This window comes from Prionailurus viverrinus, chromosome A1 (assembly GCF_022837055.1).
Source record: "Prionailurus viverrinus isolate Anna chromosome A1, UM_Priviv_1.0, whole genome shotgun sequence".
In the NCBI taxonomy this organism is placed as follows: Eukaryota; Metazoa; Chordata; class Mammalia; order Carnivora; family Felidae; genus Prionailurus; species Prionailurus viverrinus.
This window is the reverse complement of record NC_062561.1, coordinates 89,561,276-89,585,217: the sequence shown is the minus strand read 5'-3', so window position 1 is coordinate 89,585,217 and position 23,942 is coordinate 89,561,276. Positions and strand designations below refer to the sequence as shown.

The following is a 23,942-nucleotide window of genomic DNA, read 5'->3' as shown; positions in this document are numbered from 1 at the left end:
CTCTGCCTTGTCAGGTGGGCTGCCCCTCCACCGCCCTGGCTCCCTCCCACCAGTCCGTGTAGCACACATGGCTTCTCTGCCCTTCCTACCCTCTTCCATGGGCCTCTTGTCTTTGCTTTGCTCTGGAGAGTCCATTCTGCTGGTCTTCTGGCAGTTTTCTGAGTTATTTAGGCAGATGTGGATGGAATCTAAGTGACCAGCAAGACGTGGTGAGCCCAGTGTCCTCCTATGCCATCATCTTCCCTTCCTCCATCTATTTTTTAATTTTTTTAAATTTACATCCAATTTAGTTAGTGTATAGTCTAACAATGATTTCAAGAGTAGATTCCTTAATGCTCCTTACCCCTTTAGTCCATCCCCCCTCCACACCCCCTCCAGTAACCCTCAGTTTTTTCTCCATATTTATGATTCTTTTCTGTTTTGTCCCCCTCCCTGTTTTTATATTATTTTTCCATTGATGGACAAATGGATAAAGAAGAAGTGGTATATATATACAATGGAGTATTACTCGGCAATCAAAAGGAATGAAATCTTGCCATTTGCAACTACATGGATGGAACTGGAGGGTATTATGCTAAGTGAAATTAGTCAGAGAAAGACAAAAATCATATGACTTCACTCATATGAGGACTTAAGAGACAAAACAGATGAACATAAGGGAAAAGGAACAAAAATAATAGGCTATGTTTTTTGTACCTGAGGTTCCCTCCCAAGGTTGCCAGCAGAGGGACTTAATTTAACTTAAATAACCCATTTTCTTGTATTGACCTTGTTTAGCTTAATACAGTTGGTCCCTTTTCTTTCTTCTTTGACATACTGAGAGCAACTTGTCCATCAGGAAAGTGACAGTTTAAAAATGTGGTCAGTACCTGATCCTACAATGAGGTTGTGAGCTCCCAGGTTAGTAGATGTCAGATGACAGATGGGCCCCCATCTGTGTGGGGTTCACCCTTCCAAAACCAACTTCAGGCCAAAAAAAACTCTCATCAGTGCCCCCATGCTAACCAACTCCACCCACTACTTCTGTTTCCCAGTTCTAGGTCTCTCCCAAATCTCTTGCTGACCAACTCTTTGCCAAGATCACTTTCCAGGAGAGGTTTGGAGAACATATCAGGGAGGCAAGCAGCCATGACAGATACACACAGCCCCACAATGGCATGGCTTTGGGCCTTGGTCTACAAAATCATTTCCAAATTGTTGCTGGGAGAGAGGAAGACAATGAGAGTTCCTCAGCCTGATGCCAATTGTGGCAGCCAGGACACAGGGGTCTGCTGGCTGGAGGAAGAGCCTCCCAAGTCTCCTCAGTGTGTGGAGAGGCCATGAATCTTGGTGTGTGTGGGAACAAGTCCCAAGCCAAGACTTTGGAAGCAGGCACAGTCACCAGACACAATGCTGCCTGGATACAGGGTGGAGGAGCCAGTGGAAGAGCCTGGGAAGGAAGCACATGGAATGATGGGAATGGGGTGAAGGTCAGACCCAAGGTTGTGGATACCAAACCAAAGACCCCCATGCTGGAGTAAGGTTGGGAGAATGCCAGCATTGTTAAGTTTGCAATAATCCCTTTAAATTATTTTTGGAAAAAAAAAACCTTTTTTTTTAACACTTAAGAGCCAGATGGTTACATTTGGAATACTTTCTGTAACAGTCAGATTTTAGATGTTAGAAACTAGTACTGCAGCCAGAGAGGAGGCTTAATTCTGGAAAATATATCTTTTACAATAGTTTCAATATAAAAAGCATTTTTAAAAACAAATTTTGGCTCATGTGTGAACACATAATGATAAGCTTAGGCTTTCTACCTCTGATGTGGCCATAGTCTTTAAGGGGAAGAACAAGCATTACTATCCTCTGAAACAGCATCTACTGGATCTTATGTTGCTGTGTGTGTATGAATGAACCCGCTTTTATGCTTGTATTTTTTGTGTTGAATACTTATTTTGAATTTTCATATTTATGCTTTGATTACTCATTATAGAATTGATTTGCATTGACCATAAACTAATTTAAAAGTTGTGACATAAATACATGGCTAAAAGAGGAGCTCATTTGTTTTTTGTGGGGCAGAGAATGGGAAAGATACTGGAAAGGGGGAGTCACCAAAGCCTTAGGAGTGGAATGTTCATGGTGAGATGCAATTCCCTATCCTCCATGGAGAGGAGGGTGGGGGTACTTGCCACTCCCCTAGACCAGCCCTACAAAAATTATATATAATTTTGTGGTGTGTACCACCCAATGTTTTGCATCTTACGTGATGGGATTGTTGGTCTGCCCAGAGAAAGAGAAAACTGAAGGGCGTGGTCCTTGGAGACAGCCTGCCCAACTCCTGCTTTAACACAGCACACACACAAGGTGTGTGTTTCCTCGGTCAAAAAAAAATATCTGGAAAGCTATCTAAATTGAGCCACTTTGATGCACTATCCATCCCAAGAATGTAGTCTCCAAGTGAGCGGACCCAATATCACAGGAGCATTGGTATATCCTGGCATGAACAAATGGAGCAGAGGTTAGGGGTTCAGCCCAAGCTGGGGCAACTGAGGAATGAGGAGGACCCAGGGGAGGTATGGCTGCACTGTTTCCTTCATCTCTCCTTCTTGCCTCATTGAGAGAACAGCAAAAGTTGTCAGAGGGAGGAAGAGAAGGTCTCTAGAAGCAGAACAGCCCCCCCCCCCCCCACAGCAGGCACACAACCTGTCAGATGTCAGAGTTGGATAGGAGACCAGAGTTTGCAAACTGGACACATCACTTAATAAAGTTATATGAACATTGTGGGCTCTGCCATTGAGGAACAAGAAAGAAGGGCTCTATCTACAGAGGCAATCAAAGGCAGTGATTTGAAAACTATGACAGACACGAAAACATGTCATGTCACTACCTTGTAGTGTTAAGACTATCCAAGCAGATGGTTTTGACTTACAATTATATATTTTAAAAATATTTTCTTGTAGGGGAACCTGGGTGGCTCAGTCAGTTAAGCGTCTGACTTCGGCTCAGGTCATGATCTCACAGTTCGTGAGTTTGAGCCCCGTGTCAGCCTCTGTGCTGACAGCTCAGAGCCTGAAGCCTGCTTTGGATTCTGTCTCCTTCTCTCTCTGCCCCTCCCCACTTGTGCTCTCTCTGTCTCTCAAAAATAAATAAATGAAAAAAATTTAAAAAATGTTTTCTTGAAATTGTTTCCATTTGCATGAAGCAGATGGAAAAAAAACATTGGCTTACTTTTTTAATTATAAAAGTAATAATACACACCCCCTGTAAAATTTATGGTGCAATAGTACCCATAGCATATACAGACCATTTTTATCTGTTCTCCTAGTAGCAAGTATGTGGTATTCCACCCTTGCTTTCACTGCTGCAGTGAACATCCTCTTATATATTTAGGTGCTGGTATAAATATTTATGTAGATCAGATTCTTGAAATGGAACTTTTCAGTCAGAGGATGCTCACATTTAGAAATTGGTAAACATTAGGAAAATTGACCTCAAAACTTTCCAATTTATAAGCCCACCAAAATGTGTTGAAGTGCTCAATCCATGGGGATATGTGTTTCCCCTGTAAGATTCCCACGGTGCCAATAATAACTTTATTCCCTTCCTCTGTTAAGGTTAAGGCCCTCTCTCAGCTCTGCCCGCACTTGTGAGTTAGCCAGGCCTGGGCTGCCTCAAGCAAGGGAAGCCTCACTTCACAGTTGTATTTTTACACAGCATTGGGATACACACAGAAGTTCTGTGTTCACTATTTCCCAGTTTTGAGGAATAGCTACATGAAAAATGTAAACAGTGGACAGAACTGAATATATCATGTCCTATTTTTAGAAACTTTCAAGAGGGTCATGGTGTTTGACTGGAAGGAGACTTGGGTTTCTACTCTGAATATTCCAGCCTCTCAGGTGGCCTCCAGCATGGGTTCTATGGTTCACAAAACATGTAGCTGTCTAAGATCCCTTTCAACTTTAAAGCTAGGCTTCCCCATTACTGAAAATGCACTGGTAGAGCTATAAGTTATTTAAAAATAATTTAACTTGCCTTTTGTATCAGCTGTTTTTTTATTATTTAATGCATAAAAACAATATTAAAGTAATGGATAATCATTGTATACAGTCAAGGAACATACTTCTAATGTTATCATACAACATTTGTGAGTAGGACACCAAAATATTTGCACACTAATACAAATGATTATACATAACCAATTTTTTCTGAATATCATACATAGTATGTTAATAAGGCTATAACTTTTAGAAAGTTTTTAGACTTTTAGAAACTTTAATTCTGGTTAGTTAACATAGTTATATTAGTTTCAAGTGTACAATATAGTGATTCAACAATTCCATACATCACCCAGTGTTTATCATGACAAAAGCATTCCCTAATTCCCATCACCTATTTAATCTATACCCTGACTGACCTCCCCTCTGGTAACCATCAGTTTGTTCTCTACAGTTAAGAGTCTATTTCTCTTTTTTAATTATGTTTATTTAATTTTTTGGAGGGGAAGGGGCATAAAGAGAGATGTGGGCAGAGGATCCAGAATGGGGTCTGTGCTGACAGCAGAAAGCCAGATGCAGGGCTCAAACTCATGAGCCCTGAGATCATGACTTGAGCCAAAGTCAGACACTTCTTAATTAACTGAACTACCCAGGCACCCCAGGAGTCTATTTCTTGATTTGCTTCTCTCTCTCTCTGTTTTTCCCTGTTTCCCCATTATTTCTCTTAGCATTTTTTTAAGTTTTTATTTTATTTTTAAGTTTATTTTTAAGTTTTTATTTAAATCCAGTTAGGTAACATACAGTGTAACATTAGTTTCAGGTGTACAACTTAGTAATTCAAAACTTACCTACAACACTCTGTACTCATCACAAGTGCCTTCTTTAATCCTTATCATTTATTTTACCCATCCCCCCCACCTCCCCTCTGGTAACCATCAGTTTGTTTTCTATAATTAAGAGTCCGTTTCTTGGTTTGTCTCTCAATCTCTTTTTTACCATTGCTCCTTTGGTTTCTTAAATTCCACATATGAGTGAAATCATATGGTGTTTGTCTTTCTCTGACTTATTTCACTTAGCATAATACTCTCTAGCACATCCATGTCATTGCAAATGGCCAGATTTCATCCTTTTTTATGGATGATAAATGTTCCATTATCTATATATCATCTATCTATTTGTCTATCATCTATCTATCTATCTATCATCATCGTCTCACTCTCTCTCTCTTCCTTATCCATTCATCACTCAGTGGGCCCTGGGCTGCTTCCATATCTTAGTTATTGTAATAACGCTGCTATAAACATCAGGGTGCATGTATCCCTTTGAATTAGTGTTCTTGTAATCTTTGGATAAATACCCAGTAGTGTGACTGCTGGATCATAAGGTAGTTCTATTTTTAATTTTTTGAGGACCCTCCATACTGTTTTCCAGAGTAACGGCACCAGTTTTCATTCCGACCAACAGTGCAAAAGCATTCCCACATTGTCGCTGACACCTGTTGTTTCTTGCATTGATTTTAGCCATTCTGACAGGTGTGAGGTGATATCTCACTGCAGTTTTGATTTGCATTTCCCTGATGATGAGTGATGTTGAACATCTTGTCATGCTCAAGAAGCATGACAAGTCATCTGGATGTCTTCTTTGGAAAAGTGTCTATTCATTTCTTCTGAACAAGGCTATAATTTTATAATAACAGGTAGCCAAGCATTTTCATAAACTCAAAAATGAACTTATTTGATTTTTTAGAGAGACAGTCACATAGATGACCAAATGCTCTATGTAGAATCACATAAAATCAGTGGTATGCTGGAGCTGGTGACTTGAGAGCCAGTTGTGGGCATTTCTTCCCAAATCCATCACTGATGTCACGTCAATGGCTTGAAATCAGCCATAGTAGTATTTACACCATGGAAATGAACAAGTGCTACAGTTTTTTCTTCCCAGAAAGCCAGTTATTTAGCACTTATATGCATTCATTTATCATTCTCTCTATATATTACTCTATTGCATTAGTCATCCTCTCTTTAGTTTCCTTCAATCTGAAATAATTCTTTAGTCTTGCCTTGTTTTTAATGACCTTGACAGTTTTTAGGAGTATCAGCCAGCTTGTCTATTTCTTCATGATTTATGAATTTTAGGGGCAGGAAGACCTCAAAAGTGATGCTGTTGTTTTCTCTTCACTGTTTTGCATCAGGAAACACATGGTATAAATTTATGTCATACCTGGTGATGTTAACTCTTGTCACTCTGTTATTGTGATGTCTGCCAGTCTCCTCCTCTGTAAAATCGGTAAGTGTATTGTGATTCTAAATTAATAAATAATTGCTATTTTGTGGGAAATACTTTGAAACTTCTGTTGTAGAGTTGAATTTTCTCTTCTCCCCTATTTGGGTATTCATTTATTTATGTATATCAGTGTAGATATACATATGCTTGGATTCCTATTTTTACTTATTTGTAAGTTCCATTAATTACTGTGATCAAATTTGGCTAGTAGAGTTCCTTTAAGCTGACTTTTATGTCAAATTGACATCTCCCCTTCATTCTTTTTTTTTTTTTAACAGAAGCTCTGTGAAAGATTCTTTCTACATCTGTTAATTCTCAATTGCCTTCAGCTCAAAATAATTTTCATTCCAAAGTGGCAGTTATTGGGGTGGCATATTATAATCCCCTTCAGTGTTGTTCAAAAAAATTTTTTTGGGCTGAAGGGTAGCCAAATATGCCACCCCAAAATATGCCCCTTTGGCATGCAGATCATTCTGAGCTGCTTTTTTTTTTATCAGTAAACTTTATTTTTTTAATATGAAATTTATTGTCAAATTGGTTTCCATACAACACCCAATTTGACAATAAATCCTCTTCATTCTTTGAGCACTTCCTTACTTTCTAGTAGAAGATCTTTTATTTATTTATTTATTTATTTATATTTTTAATGTCTATTTATTTTTGAAAGAGAGAGACAGAGAGTGAGCAGGGGAAGGACAGAGAGAGAGAAGGAGACATGGAATCCTTAGCAGGCTCCAGGCTCTGAGCTGTCAGCACAGAGCCTGACTTGGGGCTCGAACTCAAGAACCACAAGATCATGACCTAAGCCAAAGTCAGATGTTCAACTACTGAGCCACCCAGGCACCCCCTAATACAAGATCTTTTAGACCCATTCTTGTATATTTTTTAAACACCAAGCTGTTAATTCTGACACTATTTACCTAGAGATAGTGTCATATTCCAAAAGTTAAGGACTCAGTCCTATAAGACTGCCCCTCATTTCACACACCCTTACAAGTCCAGGTTGTTACCTGTGCTTCTGACAGCTATAAATTGGAGGTCCCCACAACCTTCAGAAGTTTAGTAATTTGCTAGAGCACCTCACAGAGCTCAGGAAAACAGTTTATTTACTAGATTACTGGTTTATTATAACCCAGGAACAGCCAAATGGAAGAGATGCAAAAAGCAAGGAATGGGGTAAAGTGTGAGGCTTCCATGCTTTCTGGGTGCACCACTCTCTCTCCCTCTTCAAGAGTTCACCAACCTGGAAGCTCTTTGAACCTGGTCCTTTTGAGTTTTTTGTAGGTTTTATTACATATATTCTGTTGATTAAGTCATTGGCAATACTGGTGATTGCACTTAATCTCCAGCCTCTCTTCACTGAGTTTGGAGGTGGAGGTTGGGAGATGGGTCTAAGTTTTAACCTTTTAATCACATACTTGGTTCCTCTGATAACCAGCCCCATCCTTAGGGGGCTTTCCAAAAGACATATCATTAACATAAATAAGGTATGGTTGAAAGGTGCTTGTTATGAATACCAAAAGCCACCCTAATAGCTCTTACCATTTAGGAAATTCTAAGGGTTTCAAGAGCTCTGTGTGAGAGTCTAGGTGGAAATATATACTTATTAATCATAATATCACACCTATTTTGTGTTTTCCCCGCCTCAGCCCTGGAGTCCACCATTTCTCAAAGGAATCTTCATTCCTTTTGTGGAAAACAAAAAAGCTAAATTCTGGGTGCTAGGTGTGTTATTGTTTCTAAGCTATCAAAACTGACAGAGCTAGGAACCATATGCATGCAGACACACATCTATCTACCTACCTACATACCTACCTACCTATACCTATCACATGTGTGTGTGCTCCACATATCTGTACATATTTTAAAAAAAACGTGAGTTCATAGAGTTACCTTTCATTTTCTTCTTTCCTTTTTCTGCATTTTTGTATTTATTTTCTGACTGAGAAACCTCTCGGCACACTTAGGGAATTTTCTTATTTGCTCAATTCCTTGTTGATCAATTCTTGTCATTATTCATTATAATGTTCAAGCTGTCTCATAACTGGCTAGTGGAGCCTGTTCATCCTAGTTCCTATGTCCCCATCAGTTTCTGAGCACATTTGAATACACAGTGTTCCAGATTCACCTGTACTTTCTCTGCTCCAACCCTGGAATCAGCCATTTCTCCAAGTTCATTTCAGTGAGAAATGCCATTTAACACTGGGATCTAAGCCCTAAGTGAACTCATTGCTTATGAAGTGTCATTGCTTCTAGACATTTTAGAACTAGAAAACATATACAAAAAGTATAAAAAATATACAAGCTAACCGATTCTTCTTATCCAGTCCAGTAAGATTTCCCTCCATCTTTCCTCCATTCCAGTTTCTTTCTGGTCTTCCACAGTGCATACTGTGGCTACTGACAGCATGAATTTATTGTTATTCATTTGCTTTTTCTTACCATCCACACAAACAAGCTTTGGAATTGCCTCTTTTTCTTAAAATCGTGTGTGTGTGTGTATTTATATGTATATATGTGTATACACACACATATAAGCAAAGGTTCCTCTTTTTGTTCCCTTTCTGCTGTGCTGAGTCTTTAGCCTTTGCTGACCTTTTTGTGATGCTTCCTCCGTAGAAGCGGGAGAGCAAAAAGTATCCAGGAAGCCGCCAAAGACCCAGACCCGCAGGCAAAAGATTGCCTCACTATAGGCCCAGGGTAGGATCTGTGGGCTCATAGGGCTGTAACCAAGTGTCACGGTCATCCTCTTCTAGGTCTTGTGTCCCCCTAATAGGCAATGGACAGATGGTTAGGGGATCCGGGTGTTCACCACCGTCGTGAGCTCTGGGCCTGAAATACGCACAGAGCGTGCCTGAGAAGGTGTCGGTAAAGGTGAAGATGTGGGAGCCGTCAGACACGTTGAAGAAGGACAGTTTTCCTGCCTCCCAGTCCAGGAAGATGCCCACACGCCGGGGCGGCACGCGCAGGGTGAGCGGGATGCGGTGTGGGTCCAGGACGAAGTACTCACAGTGGTTCCACAGCCCCATCACCCAGTAACCGCTGGCCGGGCTTAGGCGCACTGGCCCCAAGCGGGGAACTGCAGCCAGACACACACCCAGGAACCAGCGGCTGCGCCGTCCCACATATACTTCCCAGTAGTGTCGGCCAGCTGAGAAGCGCTCACAGCTCAGCACGCACGTCTGCTCAGAGAACCGCTGCTGGTCCCCCGCCACAGAGCCGGACACTGCTGCGCAAGAGGACACGCTCTTGCCATCCTCGGAGACCTCCAGGCTGCGGTGCGCCGAGGCCGGATCAAGGGTTACATGCACTGTGCAGAGGCACGGGTTTAAGGTTTGTGGAGGACGGTTCTGGGCCCTGCCTGTCCCCTTCCCTGACAAGTAAACCGTAGTGCTCCTGGTGGTCATTCCCACCCTAAAACCATCCCTGTTTACTGAAGCAGCTTGCAAGTCACTCCTGAGCACCTGAAAGCCGCAGGAATCATATTTCTTTCCTAAAGTTTCCTGAATGCCATACTAGGTACCACGGAGAGCAGAGATAGAAAACAAGATAGATTCGTGGGAGATGGAGGCAGGCTCACTTCTCCCAACTCCTGGTCAAGGTGAAGAGGCTCCTGGCTGGTCCAATTCCTGGATGCCACCACTCTGTGTGACCTTGAGATCATCATGTGAACTCTGAGCCTCAGTTTTATAGCAATGTTAGGATTTTAAAATGGAAAGGGACCTCTGAGATCATCTGGTCCAGTGCCCTGCACTTCAACACCTCACCCCTCAAAGCACACCCATTTGATAGATGAGAACCTTAAGGATCTCTTCTTTCAGATAAGAGGTTCCTACAAACAGGCCCTAGCAGCCTTCCTGCCAGATGAAAACAAATCTGGTAAAACACAGAAAATGATGTGCTTTTAAAGAAGATATGCGCATGTGTGAGTATAATGTGCATGCACAAAAATGTGCATGTGTGAGTATAATCAGATGTGCACATGCAGGCATATGTGTCATGTCGTATATGTGCAAAGGTAGGATTATGCTGTATGTGTGTGTGTGCATGCAGGCTCCATACTTGGCTCTTGGACAGACCCTTCCTCTAATCTCAGATCTCTCCACCTCCTTTGTGTTTAAAATCCAGCCAACCCAATCACAAGTTACAGTCCCTTGACTTCAGTTACCTGCATATTGTTGGGCTGCTCTCCACTCTGAAACCAAGCAGAAAGGAAAACAGGTTTAGAGATCTGAGCCAGTAACTCTAGAACGTTGAGGGAGACTCAAGATGCATGAGGAATGACACAAACCCAATGATCTCCTTCCTACCATGACAGGTAGAGTCCAGACTGGTCTGGGTTCACCATGGCATTTCTCTGGGAATTTAGAATTGGGTAGGTGGGTGGTGTCAGTGCTGGGTTATACCAAATCTGTATGCAGTCTAACCTTGTACTGAGAAAGGCAGGAGAACAAGGATGTAGGCAAAGAGAACCAATACAGGTGGCTGAGATGCCCTGAAAGTTGCACATGAAGTTTCAATCTGACCAGCAAGCTCAGTCCAAGGGGGCCTGGTTGAACATGGCTCCTGTCCTAACATGTCCTTTAGACATTCTGTCTTGCATCCTTTCTTAATATGAACCATTCTGAGTTGATTTCTGTTTTGTTTTATCTTATTTTGCTTTACAACAGATAAATCAACAAATCACAAAATAGCAAAAGTAATAGAAGTTTTCAGAGATTCATAAATTTATAGCAGGGCCTTTCAAACCTGTTTTTACATCAGAATAACTAGTAGAAATTTATTTTTTTTAAGTTTATTTATTTTGAGAGAGCAAGCTAATGGGGGAGGAGCAGAGAGAGAGGGAGAGAGAGAATCCCAAGAAGGCTTGACACTGTCAGTGCAGAGCCTGATGTGGGGCTCGAACTCCCATGATGTGGGACATCATGACCTGAGCCAAAGTCAGATGTTTGACTGGGCCACTTAGGCACTTTTGGATTTTTTAAAAAGATTTTGTAAATTTATTCTAAAATTTAAAATGGACCTAAAAATGTCCGTTCACTTTTAAAAATGTCCATTCACTCCCAGAAAAGGAGAATAACTTGTACTTTTGGGTACGAAAGCCATAGCAGTGAAAACAATGAAGTAATAGGTGGTCAAAATATAGTCCTATCTACACATGGGAACCAAATATGAACTAAGAGCAATACCCACATCAATGGGGAAATCACAGATGATGTAGTAGATGGCAACCTTCAGATGGATTAAAGACATACACAGAATACATATAAAGTGAACAGAAGAAAGTGGAAGAGAGTATCTTTGTGACCTAAGTGTGAGGAAGTTTTTCTTCAGTAGAATTTCAAAAACACCTGACATAAGGTAAAAACTTGATGAAGATATATCTGCATAAGAATATTAATCCCTCACTGGTATTAAACATTGTAAATTCCTTCTTTAATCTGTCACCTGCTATCAGCTATGTCCATGGTTTCCTACTGAAAAGAAATCATTAATTTTGATAAAATCTAATTCATCAAATTTTTATCTTATGACTTGAGTTTTTGAAACTTTGTTGGTGATATGTGTATGTATGTACACATGTCTCCTTGAATCAATAAAAGAAAGATAGTAACCTCATACTAAAAATAGCCAAAGGACACGAACTGGCAATATTCAAAAAAGGAAGCCCCGAAAGTCATCTAGCATATGAAGAGATGCCCAAACTTCTTAGTGTCCAGAGGAGGACAGACTGAAAGAACAATGAGCAATCACTCATCTCCATTGACAAGCTAACTTAGAAAGCTGGCTCATATGAGATGTAGCATGTGGAACCTCCATGTACTGCCAATGGCAGGATGATGATACTGCCTTTGGGGGATCCTTCTATCCCACTTAGTGACATATCCCCTCCCCCATGGACCAGCAATTCCCTTCCTGGGTACACATCCCAGAGAAATATCCACATAAAGCCAGAAGGCAACACATTTGAAGCTATTCAGTCAGCAATGTGTGTGGTGGTATGGAGTTAGAGGCAGGCTGGATGTCTGTTCCAAGAAGGTGGCCGGCTAAAATGGAGTACTCCACAGCAAGGAGACACAGACCAGATGTGGTGGCAGGGACGGGTATTAAAACACAGTGATGAGTGAAAAAAGCAAAGAACAGCACAAGACTGTAAATGTCATTTACAGAAACTAAAATGCTTGTGCACAAAGAAGAAATTCACCTTTTGCAAGAATACATACAAATAAAGCTACACATTAGACTGCTTTATGTAGGGAATGGAAGAAGGTATAGCGGAAAATATTTACATATAGGTCAACATGCCCATTCTAGACCCACAAGTCACAGTCTTTGAGGGTCGGTACCAGGATCTAGATAATTCTGATGTGCAACCATAATTTTCACCAATGGCTTACAATATGCTTACACCTCAGGATGATATGAAAGTAAATATGAGAGCAAAACTAGAATATGACTTCTATTGACATACATTAATGCATGCCATGTGCCTGTGGAATAAACCAGAATTAAGCATGGGTGGTTAGTCAGAGTGAGTGACTGGGATGTTGAGATGTAAAGTGGACAGTGGGAGGGAGACAGATTTCACTCACCAGCCTGGCCTTCAGCCCTTCTCCAGTCTGAAGCAGTCATGGAAAAATGGAATCAGAACATCAGGTCAGTGCTGCTTCCCTGCTCACACACTGCATTTTGCACCCACCCCTGCCCTTCTCCCCTTTCTCCTGACACCCATATTGCTATCAGCATTTTCTCCCGCCACCCACATTGTTATCAGCATTCCATACTGGGCATCATAGTTGGTTGGGATATGAAAAGAACATACATGGAAAATCAGATGCTAAAAGATAGACAAGAAGAAATAATCCCAAAAGGGGTCACTTACCAAGCTCTGTCTGAACCTTCCCTGTAAGCAAAACACACAGAGAAAACATCAGTCTTTGGGTAAGGGGAACTACCTTCCCAAGGTAGTTAGGCCACTGGGAAGAGGTTTCTTAGTCTTAAACCACTGCTCACCACATCTCATCTTAGTCTCTGTACCACCAATCTACGGGATTCTTATGCTTCATCCTATTCTTTGCTCTAAGGCAAAAATCTGCACAAGGCTGGAAAAGAAAAACAGGTCCTGATACTAAGGGGCTTCTTTCCAGGGCTCATGTCTGGTTTGAGAGACTACTGCTCTTTTGCCCTGAAATCAGAAACTTTTCCTAGGGAGGAGGTCCTTCATAAGTCCAGGCATTGAACACAGCCTGTGTAAGCCTCAGGTTCACTTACTAGGTACACTATTTAAAAGACTGGGAAGACATCACACTCAATTATTTCCCCTGGCCAGATATTAAGACCTTGATATTTTACCACTAGAAATGCATTCCTTTGACTTCTCCACCTTATGTCTCATTTTAAAAGTAAATCATTCTAGCAAAAAGCTTGGGAAGATGGCAGAGGTGGAGGACCCTGAGTTTACCCCATCCCATATTTTCAACTAGATATCATCTACATCCAAGTTAATAAACCGTACAGCAATCTGAAGACTAGCAGAACAAACTCCACAACTAAACACAGAGATGAAGCTGCATCTGAAAGGTTAGAAAGGTCAGAAATGTAAGGGAGGCTGTCTGTAGGAGAGAAGGAGCTGCACACATGGAAAGAGCAGAGAAATGGGCCCTCACACCAGGGTGTTCACACGTGGAAGAGTGAACCATATTTTAAATATTTTATTTATTTTTAATTTTTAAAATATTTTATTTTAAATTAAAATATTTTAAATATTTTAAAACCATAATATTTGGTTTTAAAAACCAGAGGGACTGAATTCCTTGAGTCTGTAAAACCAGTGGGACTTGGAGTCTGGAGTTTTAAAAGTCAGCTGACTCAGTTCTGGGCAAGTCCAAGGGTGAGTGATAGTTGGGTCACTGCCCTTAAGGAGACAGCAGCCCACACAGAGAGGCAACATAAAAATCACAGTTTACACAACACTGGAGACCAGCAGGAGATAGAGTTGTTCATACTGATTTCAGAGCATGTTAGGGGACTTCAAAAATGAGAGAGCTGGAAGATGCCATTTTCCTTCCCCAAACCCCAGCATAAACACAGAGCCACCTATGGGAGACAGGGCTGCACAGACACTTTCTATAAAACCCACTAGCAGTATGCCATGTCCACAAGTTCTCCTGGGGACTAGCACACACCAACCAACTTACTAGCTTTGATCCTGGGCTCAGGGAAAATTTTGTTAAGCCATGTCACCTCCAGTCATGCATCCCCAACCACTGTTGAGCACAAGTACCAGCCATGCCCAGCCATCCTCACTCTCTTGCCCAGGCTTTTGCCCCTAGAAACCCCATAACACAGCCACCAGCCCCTAGAGTGTTTCAGGGCATCTGGTATAGGATTAGTGATCCAGCACAAACTTTGCTAGCATTGTCACCCGGCTCCCAAGTTCCCCAGCAGTCATGCCCCCTTAGAGTTGACCTGCCTGGGTCCTACTAACAACACAGAGAGCAAGCACAGCCCACAATAGGCAGCTAATTAGAGAAGACAACTACACTGAAAGGAAAAGTGACTCATGACACAACAGCAGGACATAAACAACACATATTGGATACTCTCATGAACTGCCAGGTGTGGTGAAGAGGGGACAATGTACTGCAGGACACTCCAGGACCCCTTCTTCATAAAGTCACTACTTCCAAATTCAGAAGACACAGTTGAATTTCTTGAATAGAAGGAGAGATAAAGAATCTCTCAGACACACAAAAACTAAAGGACTTATGACCACTAAACAAGTTCTGCAAGAAATATTAAAAATGAATCTTTGAAGATGTGGTATATATAAAATGGAATATTACTCAGGCATAAAAAGAGTGAAATCATTTGCAATGACATGGATGGAGGTGGAGGGTATACCATATGATGTCACTCCTGTGTGGAATTTAAGAAACAAAACAAAGAAGGAAAGGGAAAAAAATAAGAGAGATAAAGGCAAACCAAGAAACAGATCTTAATTATAGAGAATAAACTGATGGCTACCAAGGGGAAATGGATGGAGGAGGTGATGGGGAATAGGGAATGTACTTAATATGATGACCACCAGGTGTTGTATGGAAGTGTTGAATCTGTTGAATCACTATATTCTTCAGCTGAAACTAATATTACAACGTATGTTTACTAACTGAACCTAAACAAACACAAAAACAAAAAGACAAAAGAGGACAGAATGGTTAAAAAGGAAGACCCATCTAGGGGCATCTAGGTGGCTCAGTCGGTTAAGCATCTGACTTCAGCTCAGGTCATGATCTCATGGTTCATGGGTTCAAGCCCCATGTTGGGCTCTGTGCTGACATCTCAGCATCCATGTTCATTAGGGAATTTGGTCTGTAGTTCTCCTTTTTAGTGGGGTCTTTGGTTTTGCAATCAAGTTAATGCTGGCTTCATACAATGAGTTTGCAACTTTTCCTTTTATTTCTATTTTGCTATTTATGCTTTGCTGTGCAGAAGCTTTTTATTTTGATGAGTTCCCAGTAGTTCATTTTTGCTTTGTTTCCCTTGCCTCCATAGACGTGCTGAGTAGGAAGTTGCTGCGGCCAAGATCAAAGAGGTTTTTGCCTGCTTTCTCTTCAAGGATTTTGATGGCTTCCTGTCTTACATTTAGGTCTTTCATCCATTTTGAGTTTATTTTTGTAATACACATTCTTTTCAAGTCCGCACAGGATATTCTCCAGAATAGATCACATATTAGCCCACAACACAACCCTCAACAAATTCAAGATTGAAATCATACCGTGCAACTTTTATGACCATAATGCTATGAAACTAGAAAACAACCACAAGAAAAAAATATGGAAAGACTACAAATACATGGAGGTTAAACAGCATGATACTAAACAATGAATTTCTGGTCAACCAGAAATCAAAGAAGAAATTTAAAAAGTACATGGAAACAGATGAAAATGAAACCACAATGGGCCAAAACTTCTTGGATACTGCAAAACTGGTTCTAAGAGGGAAGTTGAGAGCAATAGAGATCTACCTCATGAAGCAAGAAAAAGCTCAAACAGCCTAACCCTGTACCAAAGAGGTTAGAGAAAGAACAACAAACAAAACCTAAAACCAAAAGAAGGAAATAAATAATAAAGATTAGAAAATAATTAGGTGATATAGAAACTACAAAAACCATAGAGCAGATTAATAAAACCATAAGCTTGTTCTTTGAAAAAAATCCATAAAATTTATAGCTCTTTATCCAGACTTATCAAGAAAAAAAGAGAAAGGACTCAAATAAATAAAATCACAATTGAGAGAAGAGAAAGAACAACCAACACCACAGAAATAAGTCATAAGAGAATATAATGAAAAATTGGACAAACAACAAATTGGACATCGTAGAAGAAATGGATAAATTTCTAGAAATATATAAACTACCAAAACTGAAACTGAAGGAAATAGAAAATTTGAACAGACTAATAACCAGCAAAGAAATTGAATCAGTAATCAAAAAAACTCCCAACAAATAGAAGTCCAGAACCAGATGGCTTCACAGGAGAATTCTACCAAACATATAAAGAAGGGTTGATTTGGCCATACTTTTGTGTGTCCAATTTTGGGTTCTCTATTCCATTCCATTGGTCTATGTGTCTCTTTTTGTGCCAATACCATACTGTCTTGATGATTACAGCTTTGTAGTACAGGCTAAAATCTGGAATTGTGATGCTTCCAGCTTTGGTTTTCTTTTTCCACATTACTTTGGCTATTCAGGGTCTTTTGTGGTTCCATACAAATTTTAGGATTGCTTGTTCTAGCTCTGAGAAGAATGCTGGTGCTATTTTGATTGGGATTGCACTGAACGTGTAGATTGCATTGGGTAGTATGGACATTTTAACAATATTTGGTTTTCCTGTTCATGAGCATGGAATGCTTTTCCTTTTCTTTGTGTCTTCTTCAATTTCTTTCATAAGTTTTCTATAGTTTCCAGGATACAGATCTTTTACATCTTTGGCTATGTTTATTCCTAGGTATTTTATGGTTCTTGATGCATTTGTAAATGGAATTGGTTCCTTGATATCTCTTTCTTTTTTTAATGTTTATTTATTTTTGAGAAAGAGAGAGACAGAGAGCAAGCAGGGGAGGGACAGAGAGAGAGGGAGATACAGAATCTGAATCAGGCTCCAGACTCTGAGTCATCAGCACATGCCTGATGTGGGGATAGAGCCCACAAACCATGAGATCATGACCTGAGCTGAAGTCGAACGCTTAACTGACTGGGCCACCCAGGTGCCCCCCCCCCCTTGATATCTGTTTCTGTCACTCCATTATTAGTGTACAGAAATGCAACTGATTTCTGTACACTGATTTTACATCTTGAGACTTTGTTGAATTCATGTATCAGTTCTAGCAGTTTTTGTGTACAGTCTTTCAGGTTTTCCTGAAATGTAGAGTATCATGTAACCTGTGAAGAGTAAAAGTTTGTCTTCTTCTTTGCCAATTTGGATGCTTTTTATTTCATTTTGTTGCCTGATTGATTAGTCTAAGACTTCCAACACTATGTTAAACAAAAGTTATGACAGTGGACATCCCTGTCATGCTCCTGATCTTAGGGGGAAAGCTCTCAGTTTTTCCCCATTGAGGATGATATTAGCTGTGGGCCTTTCATATATGGCTTTTATGATGTTAACGTATGTTCCTTCTATCACAACTTTCTTGAAGGTTTTCATTAAGAAAGGATACTGTATTTTGTCAAATGCTTTTTCTGCATCTATTGATAAGATCATATGGTTCATATCCTTCTATTAATGTGATGTATCACATTGATTGATTTGCAGATATTGAACCAGCCCTGCAGCCTAGTAATGAATCTCACCTGATCATGTGCTATCAACAACAGTCAAATTATGGAAAGAGACCAAATGTTCATCAACTGATGAATGGATAATGAAGATGTGGTATATACATACATACAATGGAGTACTACTTGGCAATAAAAAATAATGAAATCTTACCTTTTGCAACAACATGGATGGAACTGGAGGGTATTATGCTAAGTGAAATAAGTCAGTCAGAGAAAGACAGATATCATATGTTTTCACTCATATGTGGAATTTGAGAAACTTAACAGAAAACCATGGGGGAAGGGAAGGAAAAAAATAGCCACAAACTGAGACAGGGCCAAACCATAAGAAACTCTTAAATATAGAGAATAAACTGAGGGTTGATGGAAGAGGGTAAGGTGGAGGGTAAAATGGGTGATAGGTATTGAGAAAGGCCCTTGTTGGGATGAGCACTGGGTGTTGTATGTAGGTGATGAATCATGGGAATCTATTTCTGAAGCCAAGAGTACACTGTATATTCCGTATGTTAGCTAACTTGACAATAAATTATATTTTTAAAAAAGTAAAAAAAAAGAAGAGTTAATACCTATTCTTTTCAAACTGTTCCAAAAAATATAAAAGAAAACTTCCAAATTCATTCCATGAGGGCAGTATTACCTTGATGCCAAAACCAGATAAAGACACCAAGGAAAAAAAGAGAGAGACAGAGACAGACGGAGAACTACAGGCCAATATCTCTGATGAACATAGATGCAAAAATCCTCAACAAAATCCTAGCAAACCAAATCCAATAGTACTTTTAAAAAATCATTCACCATGATCAAGTGAGATTTATTCCTGGGCTGCAAGGGCGCCATATTCACAAAGCAATCAATGTGATACATCATATCAATAAGAAAAAAAAGATAAGAACCATATGATCCTTTCAATAGATTCATAAAAAGCATTTGAAAAAGTACAACATCCACGCAAGACAAAAACCCTCAACAAAATAGGTTTAGAGATAACATGCTTCCACATAATAAAGGCCATCTATGAAAAATCCATAGCTAATATCATCCTTAATGGGGAAAAATTGAGAACTTTTCTTCTACGGTCAGGAACAAGACAGGGATGTCCACTCTCAGCACTGTTATTTAACATAATCGTGGAAGTCCTAGCCTCAGTAATCAGACGACAAAAAGAAATAAAAGGAATCCAAACTGGTAAGGAAGTAGTAAGACTTTACTATTTGCAGATGACATGGTACTCTATATAGAAAACCCAAAAGACTCCACTAAAAAACTGCTAGAACTGATAAAAGAATTCAGTAAATTCACAGTGTAACAAATCAACACATAGAAACCTGTTGCATTTCTATACACCAATAATGAAGCACCAGAAATAAATTAAGGAATCAGTTCCATTTATAATTGTGCCAACATCAATAAGATACTTAGAGGGGCATCTGGGTGGCTCAGTCAGTTGAGTGTCCGACTTCGGCTCAGGTCATGACCTCACAGTTTGTGGGTTCGAGCCCCACATCGGGCCCTGTGCTGACAGCCCAGAGCCTGGAGCCTGCTTCCGATTCTGTGTGTGTCTCTCTCTGCCCCTCCTCGGCTCATGCTCTGTCTCTCTCTCTCTCTCAAAAATAAATAAACATAAAAAATTTTTTAATAAGATACTTAGAAATAAACCTACCCAAAGAGATAAAAGAACTGTATTCTGAAAACTATAAAACACTGATGAAAGAAATTTAAGATGACACAAAAAAATGGATACACATTTCATACTCATGGATTGGAAGAAGAAATATTGTTAAAATGTCTATACTACCCAAAGCAATCTACACATTTGATGCAATCCATGTCAAAATATCAACAGCATTTTTCACATATATAGTACAAACAATACTAAATTTTGTGCGAAACCATGAAGAATAGCCAAAGATATCTTGAAAAGGAAAAGCAAAGCTAGGTGAATCACAATTCTGGACTTCACGTTATATTACGAAGCTGTAGTAATCAAAACAGTATGGTATTGGCACAAAAATAGACACACATAGATCAATAGAACAGAACAGAAAACTCATAAATGAACCTACAACTATATGGTCAGTTAATCTTCAACAAAGCAGGAAAGAATATCCAATGGGAAAAAGACAGTGTCTTCAACAAATGGTGTTGGGAAAACCAGGCAGCAACATGCAAAAGAATGAAATGGACCACTTTCTTACACGATACACAAAAGTAAATTCAAAATGATTGAAACACTTAAATGTGAGACAGGAAACTATTAAATTCCTAGGAGAACACAGGTAGTAACATTTTTGACATTGGCCACGGCAATTTCTTTCTAGATACATCTCCCAAGGCAAGGAAAACAAAAGCAAAAATAAACTATTGGGACTTCAGCAAAATAAAAAAAACATCTTCACAATGAAGGAAACAATCAACAAAACTGATTGTTTCGTGAATCTGATAAGTTACTCACACTTCCTTGCAAATTAGTATCCAAAATCTATAAAGAACTTATAAAACTCAACAACCCAAAACCAAATAAACATGAATAGACATTTTTTCCAAAGAAGATGAAGACATGGCCAACAGACACATGAAAATATTCTCAATATCACTCATCATCAGGGAAATACAAATCAAAACCACAATGAGCTATCACACCTATCAGAATGGCTAAAATCAACAACTTAGGAAACAACAGGTGTTGCAAGGATATGGAGAAAGGGGAACCCTCTTGCACTGTTGATGGGAATGCAAACTGGTGCAGCCACTCTGGAAAACAGTATGGAAGTTTATCAGAAAGTTAAAAGTATAGACCAATTATGATCCAGCAATTGCACTGCTAGGTAGTTCTCAAAAGAATACAATGAATACAATGAATACAAAGAATACAATGCTCATTATTGCAGCATTATTTACTATAGACATGGAAGCAGCCCAAATGCCCATCAATTGATGAATGGATAAAGAAGAAGTGGTGTGTGTGTGTGTGTGTGTGTGTGTGTGTAATGTAATATTATTTAGCCATAAAAAGAATGAAATCTTGCCATTTGCAAGACATAGATGAAGCTGCCAGAGTATGATGCCAAGCAAAATAAGACAGAGAAAGAGAAATACTGTGTTATTTCACTCATATGTGGAATTTAAGAAACAAAACAAACAAGCAAAAGGTAAATATAAGAGAGAAAGAGATAAAGACAAATCAATAAATAGACTGGAACAAACAGAGGGGAGGTCGGTGGGGGTGGGTTAAATAGGTGATGGGGATTAAGGAGTGCACTTGTCTGTATGAGCATTGGGTGATGCATGGATGTGTTGAATCACTATATTGTACACCTGAAACGAATATAACACTGTATGTTAACTAACTGGAATTAAAAACTTTTTAAAAAAGTAAATCCTCCTAGGGGCGCCTGGGTAGCTCAGTCAGTTGAGCATCTGACTTCAGCTCAACTCATTATCACCCAGTTCATGGGTTCAAGCCCCACATCGGGCTCTGTGATGAACTCTTGCTCAGAGCCTGGAGCCTGCTTCAGATTCTGTGTCTCCTTCTCTTTCTGCCCCTCCCTTGCTCGTGCTCTCTGTCTCTCAAAAATAAATAAATGTAAAATTAAAAAAGTAAAAAGTAAATCCTCCTAGGAAAGGCAACACTATACACTAATTTAGACCAGCGTGTTAATTACTTACTATAGTTGCCCTTCCACAGGACTAGGTGGACTGCAACACAAGATTCTGGAACCTCATAATTTTGCCTGGAGTTTTATTGCAGCATGCAAGGTGGTTCCTGATGTCTTCCCCCCCCACCCCCACCCAATCCCACACCTATTGTGGCCTTCTCCTCTATCTCCCCCTTCCTTTGGATTCACTCTACCCTCCTCTGTTCAGGCACACAGCCCATGTTGCTGAGTTCCTTGGGGAGAAAAGCGAATCTGATAAATTACTCACACTTCCCTGCAAATTAAACGTGCCTCCCTTCTCAGTGTCATTTGCATTAAAAAGAAAGATATCCTAGGAAGATGAACGTTTAATGGTGGAATTGTAACCGAATCCTATAATTTGCAGGAGAGGGGCTGGCAGGGTTTGTCTGGGGGCGGGTCTGAAGTCAGACATACTTCACTGCTGCACGCGAGTTATTTGGGGGTGGAGAGGTGGGCGGAGCAGAAGGATGGGTTTAGAATTAGATTGTTGCGGTCCATCACTCTCCACAGGGAGCCTAAACTACTGAACACCTTCCACCCCGCACGCATCTGGTTACCCCACTAGTCGGTAGCCTCACTGTGGGCGTGGTATCCAGAACTTACCCAGCTCTTCTGTGAGTCTCCCTAGAGAAAAAACGAAGAAAAGAGGAAAATCTCAATTGATGTACACTGAGGCTTCACTTCTCTAAAGTGCACAGACTCGGCCCCAGTGCGTTCTGAGGAACCAGGATGGGCTACACGCGAGGGAGGAGCGGGCTCCGTGGCAGGGGAAGTGGCAAAGCAAACCTCCGCCACCGCGTTTCTCACTTCCAAGCGCCCCGGGTCTGAAGTACTCGCCTTCCTGAACCAGCAAATTCCCCCTCTCCCCACCACCTTCAGCTAGTTAAGGGTGCGGGCAAAGAGCGCGCCTCTTTCCCTGCTTACCTTTGTCCTTCTCAGCCTGCTTCTTCAACTTTTCTGAAAAGAGGAAACAAGGGGAGTGCAAGTGACGGTACACACTCGCCTGCTGTTTCCAAGGCCCACCCCAGCCCCGCGTTTTCGCAGGACCGCACTGCCCTCTCCGCGGGCCTCCTCCTCCACTTTCCTCCCAGCAAAGCCTGAGCCTGGCGGGAGGCCCCCGGCCTGCCCCGTACCTTGGGACCTACGTTGCTTCTGAAAGAAGTACAGCGCCAGCGTCAAGAGAAAAGCCAGGAGGAATGGCAGTCCCATCAGAGACCCAAGGAAAGCTCTCTTCCAGGGTGAGGTTCCGGGTAAAAATGCATCTGGAAAACACCCCACAAAGAGTTGTTTCGCTTTAGGCACCACTAAACACTAAGTGAGAAGACTATTCTGGACCCAGCGTGCGGGAAATCCTTCCAAGTTGGCAGGCGTTAGACCTTCTGGGCAGCACCATAGCAATCTGTGAAAACGGGCATCATGACAGCGGCCGCACCACGCTCTCCCCAGGTAGGACCCTGAGGAATAGTGGCCAGCTCGAACTTGCTTAGTGGAAAAGGGAAATTGAAGGATGTGGAAGGGAGGTAGTGATGGACCCCACCTACTCTCCCAGCTTAGAACTTCTGTGACCATGGCTCTGTCCTCCCTCTACTCTCCGCAATTGTCCTATATCTGAAGAACTTGAAAATCCAAGGTGTTGGTATCCAAAGAACGGTGAATTATTGCTCTCTACTGCTAGGGTCAACTCCGCAAGTCATTTCATTTTGCCAACTTCTTATAAACACTTGCTTTTACTTCTCATCACACCTTTGGAAGAAATGTTAGCAAAATTGCTTAAGGGTTGACTACTAGTTCCCCCTTGTCCTCCCCAGGCTCACTGAGGAGGCTCTGCCCTGAAGCAAGATGTGGCCCAGGCCCACTCAGACAGGGGCTAGATGGCAAAGAGATACATGGAAAATGGAAGGTAACTCTTTCAAAATTCTTGTGGCAATTTAATGGAATAATTTGGTGTCTGTTAAAGATAATTATTTTTCAAGTGATGATTTTAGTTCAGTGGTCTTTTTAAAAATACATTTTTCTTTTTTATTGTGGTAAAATGTATAACATAAAATTTACCATCTTAACCATTTTTGAGAGTACAATTCAGTGGCATTAAGTTACTTTCACATTGTTGTGGATCATCATCATCATCCATCTCCACAACTCTTTTCAAATTCC

The 23,942-nt window shown here is 40.6% G+C and overlaps 1 protein-coding gene across 2 annotated transcripts in view; it reads right to left on the bottom strand.

Annotated features, from left to right (window-relative positions):
* Positions 1-7,036: 7,036 nt before the first annotated feature.
* The window catches only part of BTNL9 (butyrophilin like 9), a 29,734-nt gene continuing 12,828 nt past the window's right edge, over positions 7,037-23,942 (bottom strand). Inside the window, exons 6-12 of one of the 2 annotated variants that reach the window (XM_047878721.1) lie at positions 22,922-23,050; positions 22,713-22,745; positions 22,392-22,412; positions 13,153-13,173; positions 12,863-12,889; positions 10,438-10,464; positions 7,037-9,579 (exon numbers count right to left, since the gene is read on the bottom strand). In XM_047878721.1, the coding sequence (XP_047734677.1) occupies positions 8,957-9,579; positions 10,438-10,464; positions 12,863-12,889; positions 13,153-13,173; positions 22,392-22,412; positions 22,713-22,745; positions 22,922-23,050 (881 nt within the window). In that variant the 3' untranslated portion in view covers positions 7,037-8,956. The remainder of the gene's footprint in view (positions 9,580-10,437; positions 10,465-12,862; positions 12,890-13,152; positions 13,174-22,391; positions 22,413-22,712; positions 22,746-22,921; positions 23,051-23,942) is intronic. The other variant, XM_047878731.1, reaches the window with a different exon arrangement.